Source organism: Cynoglossus semilaevis, chromosome 20, assembly GCF_000523025.1.
Source record: "Cynoglossus semilaevis isolate Cse_v1.0 chromosome 20, Cse_v1.0, whole genome shotgun sequence".
NCBI lineage: Eukaryota > Metazoa > Chordata > Actinopteri > Pleuronectiformes > Cynoglossidae > Cynoglossus > Cynoglossus semilaevis.
Window position 1 is genome coordinate 196,607 of NC_024326.1, and position 21,114 is coordinate 217,720.

The following is a 21,114-nucleotide window of genomic DNA, read 5'->3' on the forward strand; positions in this document are numbered from 1 at the left end:
CATCTTCAACCTATCTACAGCAGGCCATTTCGGAGTATTTTGGAACTCTATACTGATATGTGTTGAGAACAACAACATAGGAGTGGGCTTCAAAGAGATCATATGCTTTAAATCCAAGTTGAAACTGACCAACATGTAGGAGACACTCACTTGTTCTCAGAGCCAGCAGGTGCATTTTCCTCTCCTTCAGTGGTTGTCTCAGGGGCAGGAGTCTGTTCGGTCTCACTGCAAATAAATACATACAAGGCTGATCAGTGACAGTTAAATATGTGATAAATGAGTATTATGTCAGAATAGAGAAACAAAAAAATTCTAGACGGTTCTATACCAGAGTTAGAACTGATTGTGATTTATTTACGTTAGGGTTGGCTCCATCCTTCCAGACTCAAATATCAGAAAAAAAACAACTACAGTGGGGCCTCGGCTTACTGTCCCGCACTTGGTTATTTTACCCATTTTTACCACAATATAAAATGTTTACTTAATTATTATTATTTTGTACTATTAATATATTTGGTTATATCTATTTGTTTGGGGATTTTTTATTTAATTAATTAATAGTATATTTCTGGGGGCTGGAATGAATCAATTGTTTTTTAGTCATTTTTCATGGGTAAGAATTTCCTAAATGGGAAAAACTAATTATTTGACACATTTCCAGAAATACACAGTGATTCATTGCTGGCAGTGTTCATTGTTCCTCTATTTTCTTTTCCTTTTTTTTCCTCCATTTTTTTGACAAATGTGAGAATGTTCCCGAGTAAAAATGTTAAGCTATAAAAAAACCCAGACCCAGAGGACAGTCGCGACATTCAAAGGATGCCAGCGTGGCACATAACTGGGAAAAAGATTGAACTGTAATAAATCGGTAAAACAATTAAGCCTTTTTTTAGCCTTAAAATATGGGCATTGCATTTTATATTTGTGGTTTAGGTAAACCAAAAAGGAGAACAGTAAAATTGAAACAATGGATCAACATGGTCTGCCTGGAGACACCTCTCTACTACTCTCTACTCTCTAACTGCAGGTCTACAGAGAACACAGCGTTTTTGGGGGGAGGTTGTGACAGACCATGCAGCATTTAATTTATATAAACAATAAAAAAAACACAGCTCTGGCACACTAAGAGCATGCCCGTTGTGCTTTGGAGCACCCTCCTGGGGGTGCTATAGATGAACAGCTATTTCTGCACAACGCAACATTAAATTGTGGTCTGATACATTTTCTCAAAGTCCATTTGTGTAAATACTTTCTCTAATGTTGAGTGGTTCAAACTACTCTCGACATAAAGTGAAAGTAGTAGAGTAGGACAGCACCAAAAGTGTTCTGACTTGGATACTGTATGTGCAGTTTGTATGGCATAAGGATCACGCGCTCCTCTGGGAAAACTCACCTCACTTCTTCCTTTACGTTGCCCCAGTTGTGGGAGCCAGCACCACTCCGCTTCTCCTCACCTTTCTGATTGCTAGAAAAAAAAAAAAAAAAACAAACATCGATAATGAAAGCAGTGCCAATATTCTTGAGGCCTGCAGCTACAGACACATTAAAAGGAGGTTGTTCACAAAACGTGGAAATAATCCTAAATGAGACAGAAAGTAGTGCAGATACTAAATTTAGACTTTAAACTGTCTGAGTGTACAAACAACTGTGTTTGTACACTCAGACTCAGAACACTTCTGGGAGGGCTTCCAATGGAATATGGCACGCTGGACATAAGTGTACCACTGCTGTAATGCTTCAATGATAACAAGCCTCCAGCCACTAGGGGGCAGCAACTCTTACAGTGGTTTGTACAGATAAAAATATACGTTATCAGGGTCTCAACAGTGTGGGTCGGAGGGGGCAGAGGGGATCTGGGAGAGGGACAGAAAATAACTGAGAACCACTGAGTTAAGAAAAAAAAAATTTAAACAACAAAGGACAGCTTTAAGTAGAAAAGAACATTTTTTAACCTAGAGTTAGCCATTAGCCCATCGTTGACTTACGGTTTGTCGTTGCCACTGTGTCTGTCAAAGTCCCGTTTCCCACGGGAGTCAAAACCATCTCCTCGGCCCATTCCCCGTCCTCTTCCACCACGCCCACCACGGCCGCCACCACGCCCTCTCGGGGGCCTGTCTCCAGAAGGCCTTGGAAAAGAAGAATTTAACACTAGTGAGCTAACCAGATCAGAGCAGCTCAAAGTCACAGCAACACAGAGAGAGAGAAAAAAAAACCAGTGACTCGGTCTGACTTCATTTTTCTCTCTCTTTGCACGTGCACTCCATTATTTCCTTATCACATTACGTCAATAGCTTTAATTACAGCATGCATTAATCTGAAATGTTTACGCAACGTCACACACAATTTATTCCCATCAAGAGTCGCACTTTGAGGTTGCCAAAACATTGTATTGATCATCATTAGAGTCAGGCCACAGTTGGAAAGTCTGGACTTTGTGGTGGCAAATCAATGTCTAAAAAAAAAAAAAAAAAAAAGCCAACTAATATACCTAGAAGTACTACGTCACAATTTAGATTCAATTAATTCTGCCACTGCCATCTTGGATTACGGCAGTACTTCTCAAATAGGGGCACACGGTGAGGTGCCATGGGGACGGGGGGTGTGAGGGCCTTCCAATAGAATTCGGCATGCTGGACATAAGTGTACCACTTTTGAAAACCACGAGCATAAACAATATGTTCTGGGCTGTTTTTCCAGTTGCTCCAGAGTCTAATTCATAATGTGCTAGCCTAGCATATTCCCATCAAAGATACCTACTTTTCCACAGTAAACTCGCCCCCTCCTTCAATTTTGTCCTCAGTGGGCTTTTCAAAACTACGCTCTCTGGGAGGTCTCCTGTCTGGTCTCTTGTCTCCAGGTCGCCCTTCGACCTGCCCGCCCTGGTGCTGAGAGCCAGACTGGCCCTGTTGGTCTGGTCTACGGCCAACACGCCTGATTCCTTACAAATCACAAAAAGCAAGGAAACTTTTGTAACAACTACAACTGTTACTGACGAAGCCGGGATTGGCTCGCTTCAACCTTTAATAGGAGGAAATTAAAATTGGAACGATAGGAGGATGTTCTCCACCATTTGCATGCAAATAGTGCATCTAAGCTCCTGACACACTGCCCATCATTGTTTGTAGGAAGCTCTAAATCTAACTTTTGACACTGCCATTGTCACTGTAAAATTATATAAATTAATATAATATATAATATATGTAATTAGGGTTGAGGAAAGGTTATTTACTCGACTTACTACTCTGTTTTGAACATATGAATTTGATTTCAAAGGAATATTCAAATAAAGCAGACGTAACCACCAAACTTTACTGTGTTAATACCAGTGTAAATATTATGCAGGACTTTTACAGGATGTAGCAGATTTTATATTTTGCTTGTTTAAAGAATGTACCAGGGCTAGCTCCTGTGAACATATCCTGTGGATAATAAATAATAATTAAAATATAATAATAATAAAAAAAATATTTTCTTTTAATAAAGACATTCTTCTTTGCCAATGTTTACGTATTTCTTTTAAAATGCTATAATCTTACATGCTGTTTTTAATGTTCAGTAGTTTCCCCAATTTTTTCCTTACAAAGAGCTAATGCAACTAAATGTACGGAGTTAAATGTCATTAATTGGCTGCATATATCGTGACGTAATTTGTTTTTTCACTTTTTAAAATGATTTTTTTTCTCAAAAAGGATCAGCGTGTAGTTATTTTGCATAACATTAATTACATATTACATAGGGTTATTAGGCTAGTTTTGCTAAACGTTGGCTAACAATCACAAAATGTGTTTACAACTGTATGACACATACACGTGCGTGCGTGCGCGCACCCACACAACTGCGGCGCAGTTATAGGTCTTTCAAAGGAGAACCGTTCGCTGTTATGGATAAATTAATGCATGACCGACTGATTAATTCTGTCCCCATTAGACAAGAGTCTTCGAATACTTTTTTTTAAGTTTCAAAAAATGTTACTGAAAGCACGTTATGGATAAATATAGTGGCAAAGGCGAATGGTGATGGAGGGAACTGCTGGAGCATCATTGTCCAGCTCCTCCTCCAGGAGACAGTATCAACACAACCCCGTCTCGCTGCAGGGAGAAGCACTTAGCAGAACCTAGCTTTGTTTCCCTATTAACTGCTTCTGCAGACACCTGTTCATCTACCGCTTCAGTCTGCATGTCCTTTAATAAGAGCAGAACAAGGTCCGTGTTGACCTGCGGGTGTTCGAAGCTAGAACTGCTGCTGCTAACGTCGCTAACAGTCAGGACCTGCACATGACACAAACAGAACACAAATGCCAACACAGAAGAGCGGCTAAAATAGAAAAAAAAACAAAAACTGTCAGACCGTACCTTCTTTTTTGAGAGGGATAGGCGGCTGGCTCTCCTCTTTCTTGTCTAGCAACGGGTTCTTCCTGTCCTTCTGGGACTCCCTCTTCGGCTGCTTGGCGGCTTGAGCCGCGGTTTTGCTGGAGCCAGAGGCAGTCCCCTCCTTCTTCTTGTTCTCTGCGGCTTTGAGGATCTCAAACGGATCCGACTCGTCATCCAATAACTGGTCGAACCGATTGGTTACGACGCAGCCGAAACCTTCTTGCAGGTGTCCGGGCATGATGGCGCCCCTTCAGCGGGATTCACCTCCGATTCTACGAGGCTTGATGCGAACAATTCGCTGGACGCTGCCACAAGATGGCTGGGAGAGCTGCGCCTTCTCTTCCGGTGCGAGAGCTGTCATCCGGGACACCGAGAACGCGCACTGTCGCGAACGCGCAGCGTCTGCTCTCTTGTTTTCATTATGTAACGACCATGAGTTCTCCTGTTCTGTACTGGGATTATCCGGGTTTACGTGTAGGACAGGCCCATTCACGGATAAAAAAAACGTTGGGTCTTTATTCACATAAGCACTTTTAAATTCAAGGATGTGTGTGTGTGACAGAATCAGCTGTTTTCGTGGTTTGTTTTGAACAGTAGCTGGAATAGCCTCTCCGTGATGCAAGCAGTGGTGATGGTTTTTATTTAGACATGTTTTCTTTACTTTGCTTTATTAAATCAAGGGTATATTTATGCGCTTCTTTGACTTAAGTCCTTTGATTCCTTTTTTCTTCTTTTGATGTCTAAAACTAATTAGCAGTCAACAGAATAACAATGCATGAAGTTGCCGTGAATGTGCGGGAAAGGCTACAAGGAGCGTGCGTTGCTTTGCAGGAAAAACAAAACAAAACATCATACTGTATTTATTGATGGCTTTAAAACGTTCAAGCATTTGTGGACATTCTGTACTTTTTAAATGCTGCTGCCAGAACTAAAATGACCAACAGATGGCAGAAGTGTTATAATAAATGCACTAAAATATGGTAAACATTGCTCCCGCGTGGCAAATCTTGGTATTGCACCCGGTAACAGCCTATTACAAGGACTGACTATTATAAGTTATGAAGTTGACGGTTACATTATTAGGTTTTATCGTTGATAGCCTTGTTTTATTTGATGCTGCCATATTCTTGAGGAATTATGTAATAAACTCCGACTTTAAATTGGCGGGGTACGAAGGTAAAATTAACAAATAATCCAGCGCCATCAGGCTTTTCCATGTTGAATGAACTCGAATACTGCTATTCTACGTATGTGTCCCTCATAAATACCGCGCAACTACAACTTACCATGTACAGTATACAACAATAAAACCAAACTAATTCAGACTTTTCAAAACGCGTCACATTTAACGGATGAAACGGCATCATTCATATTGTTATCCACAAGAGGGCGACAAAGCTACTCTCCTTCCCTCCATACATAAACGGTTAAACGTTAACTTTAAAATAATACAAGTGATGGATAGAGATTTATTTATTGCATGAAATCAGTTGTTAAAGTTGAGTCATGTCATGTTTGCTTCTCCTCTCTTCTCCACTAAAAATATGTTGAGAAAACATTTACCCTGATTGACTATCTCTCTCTGTTTCCATACTTTGCGGTATTGGCCTTGCTCACTTTACTTCGAACTTCTTGCTCCAGCTCAATAATGTTTGAGTAAAGGACATCAGACATTTCATCATCAATGTCCATCTGTAACATAAACACACAAAATCAATTATTTCGTCTTAACAGGCCAACTGACGATACATGTGACGCTTTAAGCAGTTCATCTTTGGACTCACTTGTCGAGACTCGACGTAGTTTTTGCCCAGTCCTGATGTTAAACTGTGATACTTTGCTCTTGGATCCAGAGACTCTGGCTTTTGGAGAAACAGCCAGTGCTTTAAAAAAAACAGAGAGGAAAATGAGTCACAGAAAAAAATGTATTTATTGTGCCGACAGAAATAGAACTTTCAGAACTTACCTGTGCCTCTGCTCCATTGTAAGGCGTTAATGTGAAGGTGTTGGTGAAGATCCTGATCTGTTTAGCACAATGGGAACATTACACACTGTAAATACACGTAATATTCTTGCACATATATATCACATCATAGAATTGGAAAATAATGTGTAGCTCTGAAATCTAGTTTCAGGACATCTGCAATGAAACTTATAGATACAAAAATAATTTAACTCAGCATGAAGTTTTGCGTTTATTTAATACAGACATTTAGGCTCTTATTTAATTTAATAAAAGTCAAAATTTGATTTTTAAAAGGGTCAAACATATTGCTAATATTTAATGCTATTTAAATTTTGTGTTGAGGCTTATACTTTTTTTTTTTTGCAGTTCATATACTATGCCCTTAGTTTGTAAAAACATACTATAAATATGCATCCAAAAACACTCACCAACCACATGATGGGCATAATGAGAGTCCAGAAAAAAGAAGGCAAGATGCCATAGGTTAGATTGGTCATCACCAGTCCTGGACATATTACAGAAGAGAACAGCCCCTGACATAAGAGCAAAAATTAAAAAAAAAAAATTTTTAAAAACAAAGAAGTAACACTGTAATTTTTACAGAGCCCCTTGGAACGTTAAAAACATTTTTTTAAAAAAACAAAGAAGTAACAGTGTAATTTTTACAGAGCCCCTTGGAACGTTGAAGACAGACAAACCTGGTTGTTTTTATGTCGGTTGAGTGCCAGGCTGAGCAGATCTACGGCGTACTTGGAGGAGCTGTACGGCTCAGTCCCGCTGCTGTGCTGCATGTCGTCTATGTTGAAGGCAGAGCGGCGGGCATTACTGGATGAGGACCACACTACCCTGGATGTGTCTCCTGTCCCACACAGCAGGGGCTCCAGCTCCCTAATCTGGAACAGAGGTGGTGTGAAACACAAAGGAATGAATGAAAATAATATATATATATATATATATATAGTACATACAAAAGAAAATGACCAAATAGATTGGTGGCGAAAACTTCCTGCAGTCCATCCGAGTTGAGTCGATCCTGTTGAGATAAGAGACCCTCTGCTGTAGCAAACATGTTGATGACATTCCTGCAGGGACAGTGCATATTGTTACACAACTGCACAAACAGTTGCTGTATACAGTTCAAATTAAGAGCCGACGTCATAAAAATAAAAAGACAGACTTGTGGATAATATGCAAATCAGAAACATAAGATGAAAACTCACTTGGAGAACAGGCCCTTGAAAAAAGCCTTGAAATCGATTTGTGGATTCGGCATAATCCCAGCATTTAGATACAGAAAGTCAATTCTGTTGTACCTACAGGAAAAACACAAATAACCACAAAAAAAAAATCAAAAATTATTCACACTATAGATATATAGACATACACTATAGCAGTGTAAACTCCTTTATCCCATATATATGTCAATAGACATTATTCGTACAAACATATATATATGTCAATAGACATTATTCGTAAACTCCTTGGAAACATGATGTGAGACGACCCACCTGAGGGTCACGACCCAGTCTTTGGGAAACCATGTACTATTGTATGTAAATTACCACTTTTTTTTTCTTACCTGGCCTTGACCTCCTGAGCAGCGGCTAACACTGACTCCACGGAGCCCACGTCGAGGTGCAGCAGGTCAATATTTGCATTGTTGTGGGAGGTGAGTAGGGCAGAACGGGCAGCCTGGGCCCGCTGCATGTTTCTGCAGGCCAGACACAGACGGAGCTGACTGTCCTCTGTCAACAGCCTCTCACACAGAGCTAGGCCGACGCCACTGTAAAGAGAAGGAAACCAGAGAACATGCAACCTGTCATATATACACATTGTCCTAGTCAGTCCTGTAGATCTGTGTAAAACCAATAGAGATATATTTATTCAAAGTGACAGCTTTGTGTAGCGTTATCAATACAAATCATACACACGGTACCTAAAAATAAAACTTAAATAAATTACATCATCTATTGTAAATGCAATTTTAGAAAGTGTGTACTATTCTATGCTGTAGTAAACACAACTGTTATATAAAAAAACATAGAATGCACACGATAATAGAGTAATACTAACACAAAACAAAATAATTAAATGTATATAAGGATTATGTCACTTATTAACAACACCACATTTCACAATTTCGTTTTTAGTGTATTTTTATTTTCTTAATTCGTGATATTAGTTTAGTCGCCGTAAAGTTATAGCGTGAACCGGCGACTGTGTCTGACTTCGACAAACCTTCGACAGTATTATTAATTAAAAACCTAGTAAAAGTTATTACGTCAGACCTGTTGGCGCCAGTGACGATGACCACTTTCTCCATTTCTAAGTACAGCTCTTCAAGTCTCAAAACCGAAGACTGGAAACAGGAACTTTGTCCACCGGGACGCCCCTCTCAGCCCATCGGCAGATTCCGCTCACAACCAAGCAGCCTATATGCTCAAGCTTTAGCGTGGTATGATTGGATGATGTCATCGAAGGCACAACCAATCGGCTTCGTTTAAGTACGGCGAGCGAGAAGTTACAAAATATAGACGCGAAACGATAATAGGTGTAACAATTTACACAAAGAACAAATTGTAAAAAATAAAATAATATATATATATTATATATAGCTTTGCTAATTGAGTATTAACTTATAAATGTAATGTGTTTACTTTGGCAATTAAAAAATGTGTTAAATTGCACAATTGTGTTGAATATTACCGAAAAATAAACCTGCTTTAGAAGAAGTGTATGGAAAGACGAAGGAAACGTTAAACGGGACATTTAAATTAAAAATATTTTTTAATAATGAATCCATGCATCAGTTAATAATGCTTCAATGTCAAGGAGAAAAATCTACCCTTTTTAAAATGTATTAAATAGATGTCAACTTCCACCAAACTTTATTCACCTTATTTACAATATCACTGCTTGAATCTTTATAATATAAAGAATATGTTTCTTTCTATTTTAACAATTCACAATTAAATTATTTCCAATAATTCATGGAGAGTAAGTAAAATTACAAAAAAAAACATAACTTGCAATTTACAGTCATTTATGAATCAGGACAAAACAAACAATAACATTAACAACAAAGAGTCAAAGAAATGTGCTGGCTTCTAAAATGTGCGCCACAGATATGAAAAATGTATATCTATTTAGTTGATGTTTTTATCCGTTGCACTAATGGAAAAATATGAATTATGTTGACATGAAACCGAAGGCAGCAGTTGAGCAAAATAACCGGAAAACAGAAATGAACTTAGCTAGCTATCTGTGTTTCTAGATTTGAAAAAAACATTTCAAATACTTAAAATAAATAAATATTCAAAGTTAGTAACAAATATACATAGGTGTAGACACCCTATTTATTTAAACTAAATATAACACTATCGAGTGCGGACCCGTTCATTTACAGCACACATTGCGACAAGGCAGTATTTACATCTGACAGGGGAGAGGTTGTGTTTTGCTATGCTAGACTCTCCATCAGCTGAGTGTGTATTTCCAGAAAGCTCGGCCTTTGCTTGGCATTTCTTCTCCAGCAGCTGAGCATCAGGTTAGTGTACAGTCTTTCGGGACAACACGGCGGCTTCGGCAGGTAAATCTGGGAAGATAATAGTATGGGAATATTAGATAGGAAAAAAATTATTTAGGTTTCTGAACATTTTTTTTATTATTTGATGTTACCTGCTTGCCCTGGTCCCTGAAAAACTCCCCTGTATTTTCAATGACCTGCTCATCAGAGAGCTGGGAGTAAGGCTGCTCCTTACACAGAGTTAGAATCTCCCACAGTGTTACACCGAAGGCCCATACATCACTGGCCATTGTGAACTTGCCCTGAAAAAAAAAGAAAAAAAAGATGATTGATTTCGACGGCTTCTCTGATATGTGCAGTCACTAAACGGATATTCTCAATAACTCACCAACAGGATGCTTTCCCACGACATCCAGCGAATAGGCAGCACAGCCCGTCCTTGGATCCTGTAGTAGTCACCTCTGTACAGGTTTCGACTCATGCCAAAATCGGCGATCTTTATCGTGTACTCCTTTCCGACCAGACAATTGCGAGTGGCCAGGTCACGGTGGACGAAGTTGAGGGAGGACAAATACTTCATTCCGGATGCAATCTGCACTGCCATCCCGATCAGTTTATTGTAGCTAAAAGCAAAACAATATCACAAATTATTTAAATCCGTGTGCTTAATTATTGAACATTTATGAGGATATTTTTTTAGTGATATCTGAATAAATTAGTATATAGTTTTAAACATAACCACAGGGGGAGCTATTAAACTGGCAGCTATTTTGAGGTTGGATGCAAACAGCTGCTGCAATAACCGTGAACTCCTGGGAAACATGATGCCAAAAAATCTCTTACGACCCACCTGAGGGTCGCGACCCAGTCTTTGGAAACTTTTTATATTAATAATAATTTACATTACAAGCTATAATGTCCACCTGCATATGTATTGTACGTTCATAGAGACTTGCGCCTACCTGCCCCCGTCCTTCTCCTCTTTTCGTGTGCTCTCTTCACAGGCCACTTCCTTGAGTCTGAGGTTGCACAGAAACTGGTTCAGGTCTCCGTTCTCCATGTATTCCGTGATCATCCACAGAGGATCCGTGTCCACGCACACCGCCAGCAGACGGACAATGTTGGGGTCCTTCAGACGGGACATGATACGGATCTCCTTAAGGAAGTCATTTCTGCAGCACAGCGGGAACAAACAGCTTAATGTTAAAGAGGAGACCATCCGTTTACCAGTGCAAGCGTACGTCAGCGACACTTCTTCACCTCGCATTCTTATTGGCGTCCTCTCGCAGGGTTTTCACGGCAACCAGCAGGGGTGACTCGTCGTTGCCCTCGATGGACAAATCCTTGCCCAGAAATTCCTGCATCCCCTCGGCCTCGCACAAGTGCACCTGGATACACGCACAAACACACACTTGAAATCGCAATACAAAGCATTATCTATCATTCTTTAAAAAAAAAAAAACACAACGTATTATTGTAAATCAATATAGACACGTCAAAATTATAGGATGGAGAAGACAGAGATAAATCAAATATATTTAAAAAAATTTAAAAAGTCATTTTCATTAGCAAAATCAACTATAGGTAAATATTATGAGATTTAAAATTTGTATTAAATAATAAGAATAATAACTATTATTATAGTGATATAATAATGAGTACTATTATTAATTTCATTATTGTTATAATAAGTAGTAGTAAATAATAATAATAACATTATTATTATAAATAGTAATTCTAGTATTAATGATATAATAATATATTTCCTATTTATTATATTGATATTTATTATAATTAATATAATTATGTATTAACATTGATGATGATGATGATGATTATTGATGATTATTATTATTAACAACAATAATAATAGAAAATATTCAAACCAGAAGGGTTCCATATGCACAGCAGTTGAACAATAATAATAATAGTAATAAAGTATTGGTATTAAATACTTCTCCAAACTGGCCCTCTCCTAGTTTTTCCTTGAACGTGAGCTTGTGTCTTGGGAATTCTTTCATGGACGAGTCGGTGCCAGCGAAGAGATCCATATTGATGGCTGATTTGTTGACGTCCTGTGTCTCCTGCAAACTAACAATGTCCGCCTCTGCATAGTGCGGTGCACCGTCAGAACCACTGGTTGTCGAGGCCGGCACTACAGTGGAACACACACACACAAGTTGTTGCGTAATCAATACAGAACTTCCTACGTGGTTGAGAGTGACCTTTGAGCATCTTACCCAGGCGCTCCGTGGACTGAGCAAACTCAGGGAGCTTCCGGATGAGGCGCGAGGGCTCCTGGTAGTCTCCGCACAGGGGGAAGATCCTCTCGTAGGTGGAGTTCGAGCTGGAGCCGTCCTCGGTGGAAAGGGAGGAGTGGCGGTAGGAGAAGGCCTGAGTTTGGAAGGCGAGGCGAGCGGTGAGTTCGTCGTCCAGCAGACGTCGCGACGCCTGTAAGAGGTGTTAGCAACAGTTAGCACAAGTGGTAAGTGAACTGCCGACTCACAAAGAAGGTTAAGGGGATGAGTAAGAAGATGGGACTCCAACCTTCTCAAGCATCTTCTGCCACACCTGCCTCCACAGTATGATGACTATGATGGTCAAAAGGATGGCTATGATGGCCACCAGACAGCCAATCAGGATCCGGGTATTGCTGTCGTCCACCTTATGAGTTGGATCTTCACCTGTCGAAATTTAAGGAGGTCAAATCAAAAAAAAAAAGTAACATTGAGACCCATTCTGTGCCATTACTGTAATAAGTAATTCCTTACATTGTCACTAGAGGGCAATGTTAACAAAAAAATCTGAATTTATTCCACATTGAATGAACTTTATCCACTGTGAGGCCTATTTTTTTCTTTTTTTTTTTACATTTCTTAATACAAATGTAACCAGTAAAAGACAGACAAAGGATGCCAGCTATTGTTAAACCCAGAGACACTGTAGTTAGCGAGGAGGGACCCAGTCATTTGGCCTAAGAAGACTGATTATTACGTAGTAAAAACTCCTAAAATGAAACCGATATCCAGGTCCAAAAACATTTTAGTTTAGGTTTTAGTATCTCTTGTATGAAAGGCGGGCGAAATGTAAGTTTTAGAAATAGTAATAAAAAATAAAAAAAAATTCACAAAGATGTAAGTTGCTTATTTTTGGTACAATTCTTGATACTAGTCGTTTTGAAATAATAATAAAAAATAAAAAAAAATTCACAAAGGTTTGGATGCAGACCTGGGATTGTGGTTCCAGGATGTCCGTGTTTGCGGGGAGCTAAAGATGTATTGTAGACAGCAGAACCTGTATGTGTCAAAAAAAAAAACTTGACAATAACTAGAAGTTCAGACAGTGCTGGTGTAGAGCACATTTACATTTCTCTCACCTGATTGGAAGGCTACCTCGCTAAACAGCATCCACAGGTCGCCAAAGTGGAACCGACATTTGATGGCACTGGCCGTGCGGTCTCCGAGAGACACCGGGACGAAACGTGCGTTTTGGCTGACCCGGTCGGGGTTAGGTCGGTAGGTCACCGGGTCGGCCTCCCATTCTGTGCCCGATCTGAAGTAGCAGGTGACTTGTCGGAAAATCCGGACGCCTCGACTGAACATGTTGTTGCAGTGGACCTGCGGTAAGTACGTTTTAAGTTTTGAATCTAAATTTAAATTGAATTTAAAGCAGCTTCATAATATTTTCATACACGACCATACCTTCATAGACGTGAAGTTTCTAACGTGGTCGAAGTCAAAGATGACCTCCACGTAACCTTTCGGGAAGCTCTTGTTGTTCCAACCCACAAAGTCGTAACCGGGCCACATGCTGTACGTTTGGGTGTGGAGGAAATCGTCCTGACCCCACGTGCCATCTGTCAGCTGGCCGAGGCCTTTCGTCAGTCTGAGGGAGAGATGCATTTTAGATTACTAATCAGCATTTTATATTTAAAAAAACAAAATTAAGTTCATTATTTGTCCCACAATGGGACACTGCAACCCACACGGGCTGCCACTGGAGGTGCTATAACGCATGTAGTTCCTCTGGGGCTCGATCCCAGGACCTACTGCGTGTAAGTGTCAAACTCAGGCCAAACCTGGCCCACAGTGTAATTATATTTGGCCCGCGAGATCATATCGAATATGTACTAGCGTTGATTTGTAGTATTAGCGGTGTATGCGCTAGGTCAAGCGTGGGCAAACTTTTTGACTCGCGGGCCACAATTGATCCTAATATTTGATGCGGGGCCGGGTCAGGAGCAGATAGATGGAGCGTTTGTATGAACTAAAATAAATGACATGTAAAAGTCTGTCAATAAAGGCTTAAAATGCTAACATGCTTTTAGCCTTTTCTATGCCATCTACTGGGGAAATGCAGGCATTGCAGGGGAAAGGCAGAAATATAATGAAAATAGAAATTAATAACATATAATTTGGACAGGTTTGGTGGGCCGGATTAAAAAGCCAAACGGGCCGCATCTGGGCCCCGGGCCATAGTTTGCCCATGCTTAAATAAATACAGACCTCTCAGCTAAGGCTCCGTCGTACACAGAGTCATTGAAGTAGACGTCCTGGCCTCTGTAGATCATCTGGTGCCCGTCGGGAATACTGTAGGACATGAGACCATCTGACATGGACAAGAACATGAGGACACATGGACTTACTGCAGGGTTCCAGAAAGTTGTCACCAGTTACAATTTACAACTGTGGTGCATTTTTTTTTGTGGTGTCAAACATACGGCCCGTGGACCAAAACCGGCCCACTTGGGGGGTTCAATCCGGCCCGCTTGATGAATTTTTAAAGTGAGAAAAATGTACCAACATTTCATGTTTGTGAAGTTTGCTAAAATGATAGCTTAGGTATTAGACCAAGGGTGTCAAACATACGGCCCGTGGGCCAGGAACGGACCACTAGGGGGTTGAATTTGGCCGTTTGAGAGATTTTAAAAATGAAAGAGATGCACAAACACATGGTAGCGGTGACTAACCGAGCCATTCGCAGCCGTAGAGTTCCACCCTCATACACACGATCATGGAGTGATCCGTCACAGGCATGAAGCGGACAAATCGAGCTATTATGGGAGGCTCCAGATCCTTCAGAACCACATCATAGGCGTTTCTATTCCCCTCTATGACCTGACGGAGGAGAGGCAGATGTCACCAGACTGATACTGAGGCAGCGCGATGAATGATGAAACCAAACGAGAGGCCCGCATCTCATGAATTCATGATTCACCTCTGCTCCCCCGTATCCAGCTGTATTCTGACAATGTATTACTTTAATGCACCGTTATGAGAAGTGTACAATTTCAGATGTGACAATATTATTTAACAAATAGGCAAAATTTGTTTTTTTTTAATTCTTATTTTTTTTATTTAGTCATTCACATATCTTTCTTTCTTTCTTTCCTTCTTCAGGCTTTTCTTCCTTCCTTTCTTCCCTCCTATTTTTTTTTCTTTTTTTTTTTTTTTTTTTTTCTTTCTCCCTCTTTCTATCTTTCTTTCCTTCTTTCTTCTGTCTTGTCTTCCTTCCTCTCTTCCTCTCCTCTCTACGTTTCCTTCCCGCCTTCATTCCCACCTTCATTCCCGCCTTTCTTCCCTCCTATTTTTATTTCTTTTTTTTCTCTTTCTCCCTCTTTCTATCTTTCTTTCTTCATGTTTCTTTCTTCCCTTCCTTCCCTCCTCTTTTTCCTCTTTCTCTCGCTCTCTTGCTATCTCTGTTGCTTTCTTTCTTCAGTTAAGGAAGGACAATTTCCTCCTTCCTTTCTTCCTTCCTACTTTCCCTTCCTTCCTTCCTTCCTTCCTTCTATCCTATCCTCCTGCGCTCCCTCCTTCCTTTCTTCCTTACTTCCATCCTTCCTCTCTTCAATTGTTTTTTATTGTGAATTTTCTGTATCAGTAGACATTACTGTGAATGACTGAATCACGTTGGAGAGAAAAAGAAAGACCGCCTTAAATTAAATCACGTCCTACTATTAAATATGAAAGGTCACCGCGAAAGGTCGCCATCCCCCAGCAGCTCACCTGCCTCCCCTTCCTGTCATGCCACTCCAACCAGTCGTTCCCGTCGCGGCTGTACTGAATCACGTATCGCTGGGCGAACTCATTTCCCATTCCGTCGGCGTGGCGTCCTTGCGTGCCCACCAGGGTGATGAAGTGCAGCGAGCGCAAGTCCACCTGGAGATAGTCCTTGAAGCTGTCCGCCTCCGACAGCATGTCAGGGCACCAGGCCCCATCTCCGTCTCCGTTGTCGGAGTCGAGTCTGAGGTGGTGGAAAACATGAGACACGGTGACGGAAACCGAGGGCGAAGGGTTCAAGAGGTAGAGGAAGAGAAGAGAGGGAGGGGAAAAAAAGATTAAAAACGTGGGGAAAAGAAAATATTTCTAGAAATAAACAGAGGAGGCCAAATAAAAAGTGCAGACAGGAAGTAGAAAGCAGACGGAACATGTAAGGAGGGAAAAATGCGTTTCTGCCACGGTATGCAGGTATTTTGTATGCATGACAGCGTTCCCATTACCTTACAATGTCACAGGTCAAGGTAAAAAAAAAAAAAAAAAAAACCCCCCTTCATTTTTTTTAACTCACCCCACTTTTTAACCTTCACACATGCTCAGCACCAGACTACTCCGCTAATTAGCTGCCAGGGCTAGCGCTAAATGTGGCTCCTCGTGATTTGAGAGAAAAATGAGTGTCGAACTGCAAGAATATGTTTAAAAAAAAAGGTGTTAAAGATTTGTACACCGTTGACAATTAAACTATTACATTTTTTTGTGTGTGTTTTTTAACATTTTAGATCATTAGCAGACTAGCTAGTTAGCTTCAAATATATTTGCGTATATTATAGCTATTTTTGGCTATATTATTATTTTGTGTGTGTTTTTTAACATTTTAGATCATTAGCAGACTAGCTAGTTAGCTTCAAATATATTTGCGTATATTATAGCTATTTTTGGCTATATTATTATTTTTGTTTTTTATATATATATTTTTTGTAGAGGAACTACATTCATTTAACACAGTTTTGAAGGAAATTCTGGAATAGTTTTTTTGCTAATTTCATGCTATTCTGGCTAACATTTTTGGCTACATTATAGGTCTGTTCAGCTGTCGTATTTTTGCCTAGCTGCATACGTTAGCTTGTTAAGTTAGTTCTGCATTAAGCGGAGCTCTGTCTGTATTTTTTATTTTTATTTTATTACCTGTACGATTTACTTGCGTATAACATCGTTTATTTGACCTTCACCTTAATCTGTAGCTATTTCTGAATAACGTCGTCATATTTTGTTTAATGTAACCATTCTGGGTACATTTGACCTAATTTTCTGGATGTCGGCTCAATTTTTTGGGACATTTTTTTATTTTTCTCTGGGCCTTTTCTGTTGTATATATTTCTCTTTTGTGGTTTGGTTATGTTTGGCTAACATTTATTTATTTATCGCAATCGACTGCGCTTCAGCTACTGTCATGTTGACTCTTGCGATACTTTTTTTTTTGTGTGTTTTTACAGATTATCGCTTTGTCCTCTGTCTCCACAGACTGTTTATTCGAGAAAATTGCCCGACAAAAATAAACATGTAGTTAGCCGTGCCTGCCAAATTTCGCAGCCGTAGATTCGGACCACTGACTGGAGGCAGAGATGTCCTCGTCCTGAATCTGTCCTCCCGTCATACCAAGGGGATAGCGGCACAGTTCTGGAATACGAAGAAGAAGAAGAAGAAGAGTTTAATCATGAATGTGTGTATCCAGGACGAAGTGGAAGTATGAAGTGGTTTGGGCTCATCCCTCTCCACCAGCCCCTTTTCCTGCTGCACCGCAAGGACTCCTGAATCCAAACAGAGGCATCGCTGTGTAGGTGCCAGTCTAAGCAAAATGAGAAGGGAGTGGCCTCTGAACTGCACAGGCTTCTTTTTCTTAAACATTTTTCATCATTTACACCAGGCACGTGACTGAACACTTCAACCGTCCGACTTCATTAGGCGCCCCTTAATCTGCCTGTATGGAAATATCTTTCATAACTTTTTAAAGTTTAAAAAAAAAAAAAAAAGAAGATGATGCAGTCTTATCCATATTTTACAGCCACCGTTTACTCCGATCACTCGTACCTGGTAATTAAGGGGCATCTGTTTTACTCACCTTCCCCTCCCTGAGCATTGCGACATGTGGCAGAACAAATAAGCCTTTAACTGGGGAAATATTCTAGGTGGAAAAGTCAGAAGTGTGTGTGTGTGTGTGTGTGGACCTAACTACATGCCTACAATTTTTCCTTTTTTTCCCCCCCCTACATGTGCCTTGCGCTTGTGAAAGGCCTGCCTGTTCTTAGGATATTTGCTGTCTGACCATTAGGTAAACCACACACACACACACACACATTTTTAAGCCCACCCACCTTAAATTGTTTTCTTATTCCATCTTGTTAGCATACCTTCTCTTTCAGAAAAAAAAAATCTATTTTAAGCCTGAATACAACATAGCAACAAAACCCGACTTAAACTTCAGGCTTTAGTCTATCTTGGATTGCTCATCGATAAAAAAAAAAAAAGGAACGTTAAAGAATAACCGTCACCTGGGTTGACTTGTGCGCCGACGGCAGCAGCAGCGACCAAAAGAACGCCGAGATGTGCGATCATTTTGGCCTCCCCGCGATCTTCAGCTCCGCTCAGGCGTCCCGCACAACTGAACAGAAGGATTGGGAAACTTTGGTAATGTTATCATGGATCATAAGGACATGCAATTACTATGTTGCTACAGTGTTGGGAAGTTCAATTCTGCTGGGTGATTGGTCGATGACGAAAACCGCAGTACACGCAATAAAAAAATACCTCTACGTTTGCATCCTCGATGGCACGTGTGTAGTCTACCTTTCAACGCGAAGCAAAATATCGCGAAAGCAAGACATCAGACTGATTCTGACCAGTACGATCATAACATAGTTAGCTATAAATAAGTTTATGTTTTTCTCCTTTGTTCTCATTCAAAGAAGTACAAGTATATTAGATATGTATTTTTATTTATTCATACTTGAATGAAATCTAACTTTTCAAAATGTATCAAGCGGACCAGACTGAACACCCTGGCGGGCCGGTTTTGGTCCACGGGCCGTATGTTTGACACCTGCACCTTGATGAAACTCCAAAGTAATGACAGTTTATTGGAAAGTTATATTTTTAAAAAATGCAAATTGAGAGCTAGTGTAACTATTTCATACTTTTTTTTTTTAAATCAGCTTTATATCCAATTTACTTCCTTAAAATTACCCCCTTATCTAAAAAAAGCTTTATATTGAATTTACTTCCTTAAAATTACCCCCTTAATAAAGATTTATTTCAGTTGGAGCTAAACTCTTTACCCTAACAATCAGTTCAGTTCACTCCCATGCGGACTGCATCACAGGTTTTATCGAAAATGTTTTCGTTTCGGGATAGGTATTAGCTTAACCTGACCAACCACGGGGGGCACTGTTTCCCTCTTTTCTTCTTTTTACAAAACGGTTAAAAAAAAAAAAGGCCTTTCGAAAGATCTCAGTGACTTTAACGCTTAGAATCAGCCCTGATCCTCACTCACATGGCAAGTTGTCTCAAGAAATAACTCAGGGTTGCCGCGAACTTCCTTGGATTCCATAATAACTCGCTAAAACACATAAACCGTCAGTTCCCTTTAAGAACCAGGCCAAAAATGAAAGCTTTCCATTTATTTTAAACTGACGATGAAGCGACCGTCTGGAGTAAAATATTCCATGCCGGTGCTTTAAAATGTGAAATAATAATAAAAATCTATAATAATCAACCAGTCTAGCTTTTTCTACTGGGTCTGTTGACCTGAAAACATAGAAAAATGTGATTTATTCTCATGTGTGATGTCACTGTGCACTGTGAGCCAAGTTGACACAAACTTTCCTCTGGGCTTAAAACGTTAATCTGATTCCTAATTTATTCATTTTTCTGGCAGAAACGGTGAAATTCGACTTACTTTTTTCACAGATTCCTGTGTCGTTACGGTGAAACCATTAGTCTCAGGAAGTATTCCAGGTCCGCCTGTGAGTTGATGCGTTCGCCACCGCGAGCTGCTGACCTCTCTCAAGAGCCTGCTGTGAGTGGAAAAAATTAGAGAGGGGGAGAAAGGAAAAGGGAGAGAAAGAGGGAGGGAGAAAACGACAGCAACTTTTACAGTCTTCCGGGGCTGGAAGGAAAGAGAGAGAGAGAGAGAGAAAATAACACGTTTGGGATTGTGCGACGAAGCCAGAATCCCAGAATTCCACCTGATCCGCAAATGGTTTCAATTATGGCCCACGGAGGCAGCAGCGTCTGGCAGCTCCTTCCTCCGACAGCTACTGACGAAAACAGACTGGAGTTCATTTACCGTACAGAGGAACCTGCTAATTACTGGAGGGGGACGTGATGTTGGAGGGAGGGAAAAAAAAAAAAAGAGGAGCATCAAAACAAAGAAGCCATCGTGGACACAAATGAGTGTATGAGGTAACCGCGGAAGAAGCGTCTCACGTGGAAGAGTGAAATAATTAAATGAATACTGTTGGACGTGTTTGGTTGTTTATTTTTTCTTTTGAGAAATCTAGAATTTTTTTTTGTTTTTTAATGAGAGTTTCAGCAGATCATTCTCAGAGCTTGAGGGCTCAGGGTCAAAGATCAAAAATCACTTAGCCAAATGATAGGGTAGTTACCGCTAGCAAGGTGAGACGCTCTGGCACTGAATCCCCCTTAAATACCGCCCTTCTTTAATTGGAGGCCACGCCCTCTGGTGCTCCGGCTCGGCTAAAACAGCCAAACAGACAGCCCAGGACAGAGAAAACACAAAACAGGGGTGTCAAACATACGGCCCGTGGGCCAAAAGTGGACCACTAGGGAGTTGAATGCGGCCCGTTTGATACACTTATAAAATAAAATGCACAAACACTTCATGTAAGTGATGTTTTTTACAAAATGATTTTTCATTAAGTATGAATCATTTTCATATTTTTCTGTCTACTGTTGTTAGCGCACATAGCTGAATAGCAGCTAACGCTGTTTAATGACAGCTGGTGCGTATCGCTAATGATAAAAGAAAGTCATTACGCTCACAAAAGCTCTTTCCATGGCCACATCCTGTTTTCAGCAGCATTTATAACAATTAAGACTCCAAAAATGTCAAACCAGAAAGCAGAGTGGGTTATTAATGCAGTCCAACACAGCGGTCCCCGACCTTTTACGGCCTTTTGACCTTTTTTGGCTAGTACAGTCCGCTGTAATAAATTCTAATTTACAATCCAGTCTACGTTT

General features: G+C 40.3%; 3 protein-coding genes across 4 annotated transcripts in view; all 3 read right to left on the reverse strand.

Moving 5' to 3' along the window:
- The window catches only part of serbp1b (SERPINE1 mRNA binding protein 1b), an 8,917-nt gene extending 4,156 nt beyond the window's left edge, over window positions 1–4,761 (reverse strand). Inside the window, exons 1-5 of the mRNA XM_008333602.3 lie at window positions 4,353–4,761; window positions 2,758–2,938; window positions 1,986–2,126; window positions 1,394–1,465; window positions 151–225 (exon numbers count right to left, since the gene is read on the reverse strand). Of these exons, the coding sequence (XP_008331824.1) occupies window positions 151–225; window positions 1,394–1,465; window positions 1,986–2,126; window positions 2,758–2,938; window positions 4,353–4,608 (725 nt within the window). The 5' untranslated portion in view covers window positions 4,609–4,761. The remainder of the gene's footprint in view (window positions 1–150; window positions 226–1,393; window positions 1,466–1,985; window positions 2,127–2,757; window positions 2,939–4,352) is intronic.
- A 453-nt stretch (window positions 4,762–5,214) lies between these two features.
- Window positions 5,215–8,780, reverse strand: LOC103395808 (3-keto-steroid reductase-like). The gene is made up of 9 exons (XM_008333603.3): window positions 8,625–8,780; window positions 7,916–8,119; window positions 7,557–7,649; window positions 7,304–7,418; window positions 7,035–7,229; window positions 6,765–6,869; window positions 6,337–6,393; window positions 6,155–6,253; window positions 5,215–6,062 (listed from the first exon to the last, which is right to left on the reverse strand). The coding sequence occupies exons 1-9, from the start codon at window positions 8,657–8,659 to the stop codon at window positions 5,943–5,945; spliced, it is 1,023 nt and encodes a 340-aa protein (XP_008331825.1). The 5' UTR covers window positions 8,660–8,780; the 3' UTR covers window positions 5,215–5,942.
- A 324-nt stretch (window positions 8,781–9,104) lies between these two features.
- On the reverse strand, window positions 9,105–20,597 carry ddr2b (discoidin domain receptor tyrosine kinase 2b). 2 transcript variants are annotated; one of them, XM_017042268.2, is made up of 17 exons: window positions 19,811–20,596; window positions 18,408–18,517; window positions 17,433–17,535; window positions 15,868–16,105; window positions 14,832–14,979; window positions 14,368–14,470; window positions 13,564–13,747; window positions 13,239–13,479; window positions 13,091–13,156; window positions 12,410–12,546; window positions 12,103–12,313; window positions 11,818–12,017; window positions 11,123–11,250; window positions 10,825–11,034; window positions 10,251–10,485; window positions 10,015–10,164; window positions 9,105–9,931 (listed from the first exon to the last, which is right to left on the reverse strand). In XM_017042268.2, the coding sequence occupies exons 2-17, from the start codon at window positions 18,469–18,471 to the stop codon at window positions 9,797–9,799; spliced, it is 2,553 nt and encodes an 850-aa protein (XP_016897757.1). In that variant the 5' UTR covers window positions 18,472–18,517; window positions 19,811–20,596; the 3' UTR covers window positions 9,105–9,796. The 2 variants fall into 2 exon arrangements, with proteins under 2 accessions (XP_016897757.1, XP_024908338.1); XM_025052570.1 differs by having other exon boundaries at window positions 9,791–9,931; window positions 18,408–18,538; window positions 19,811–20,597.
- Between the last annotated feature and the right edge of the window lie 517 nt (window positions 20,598–21,114).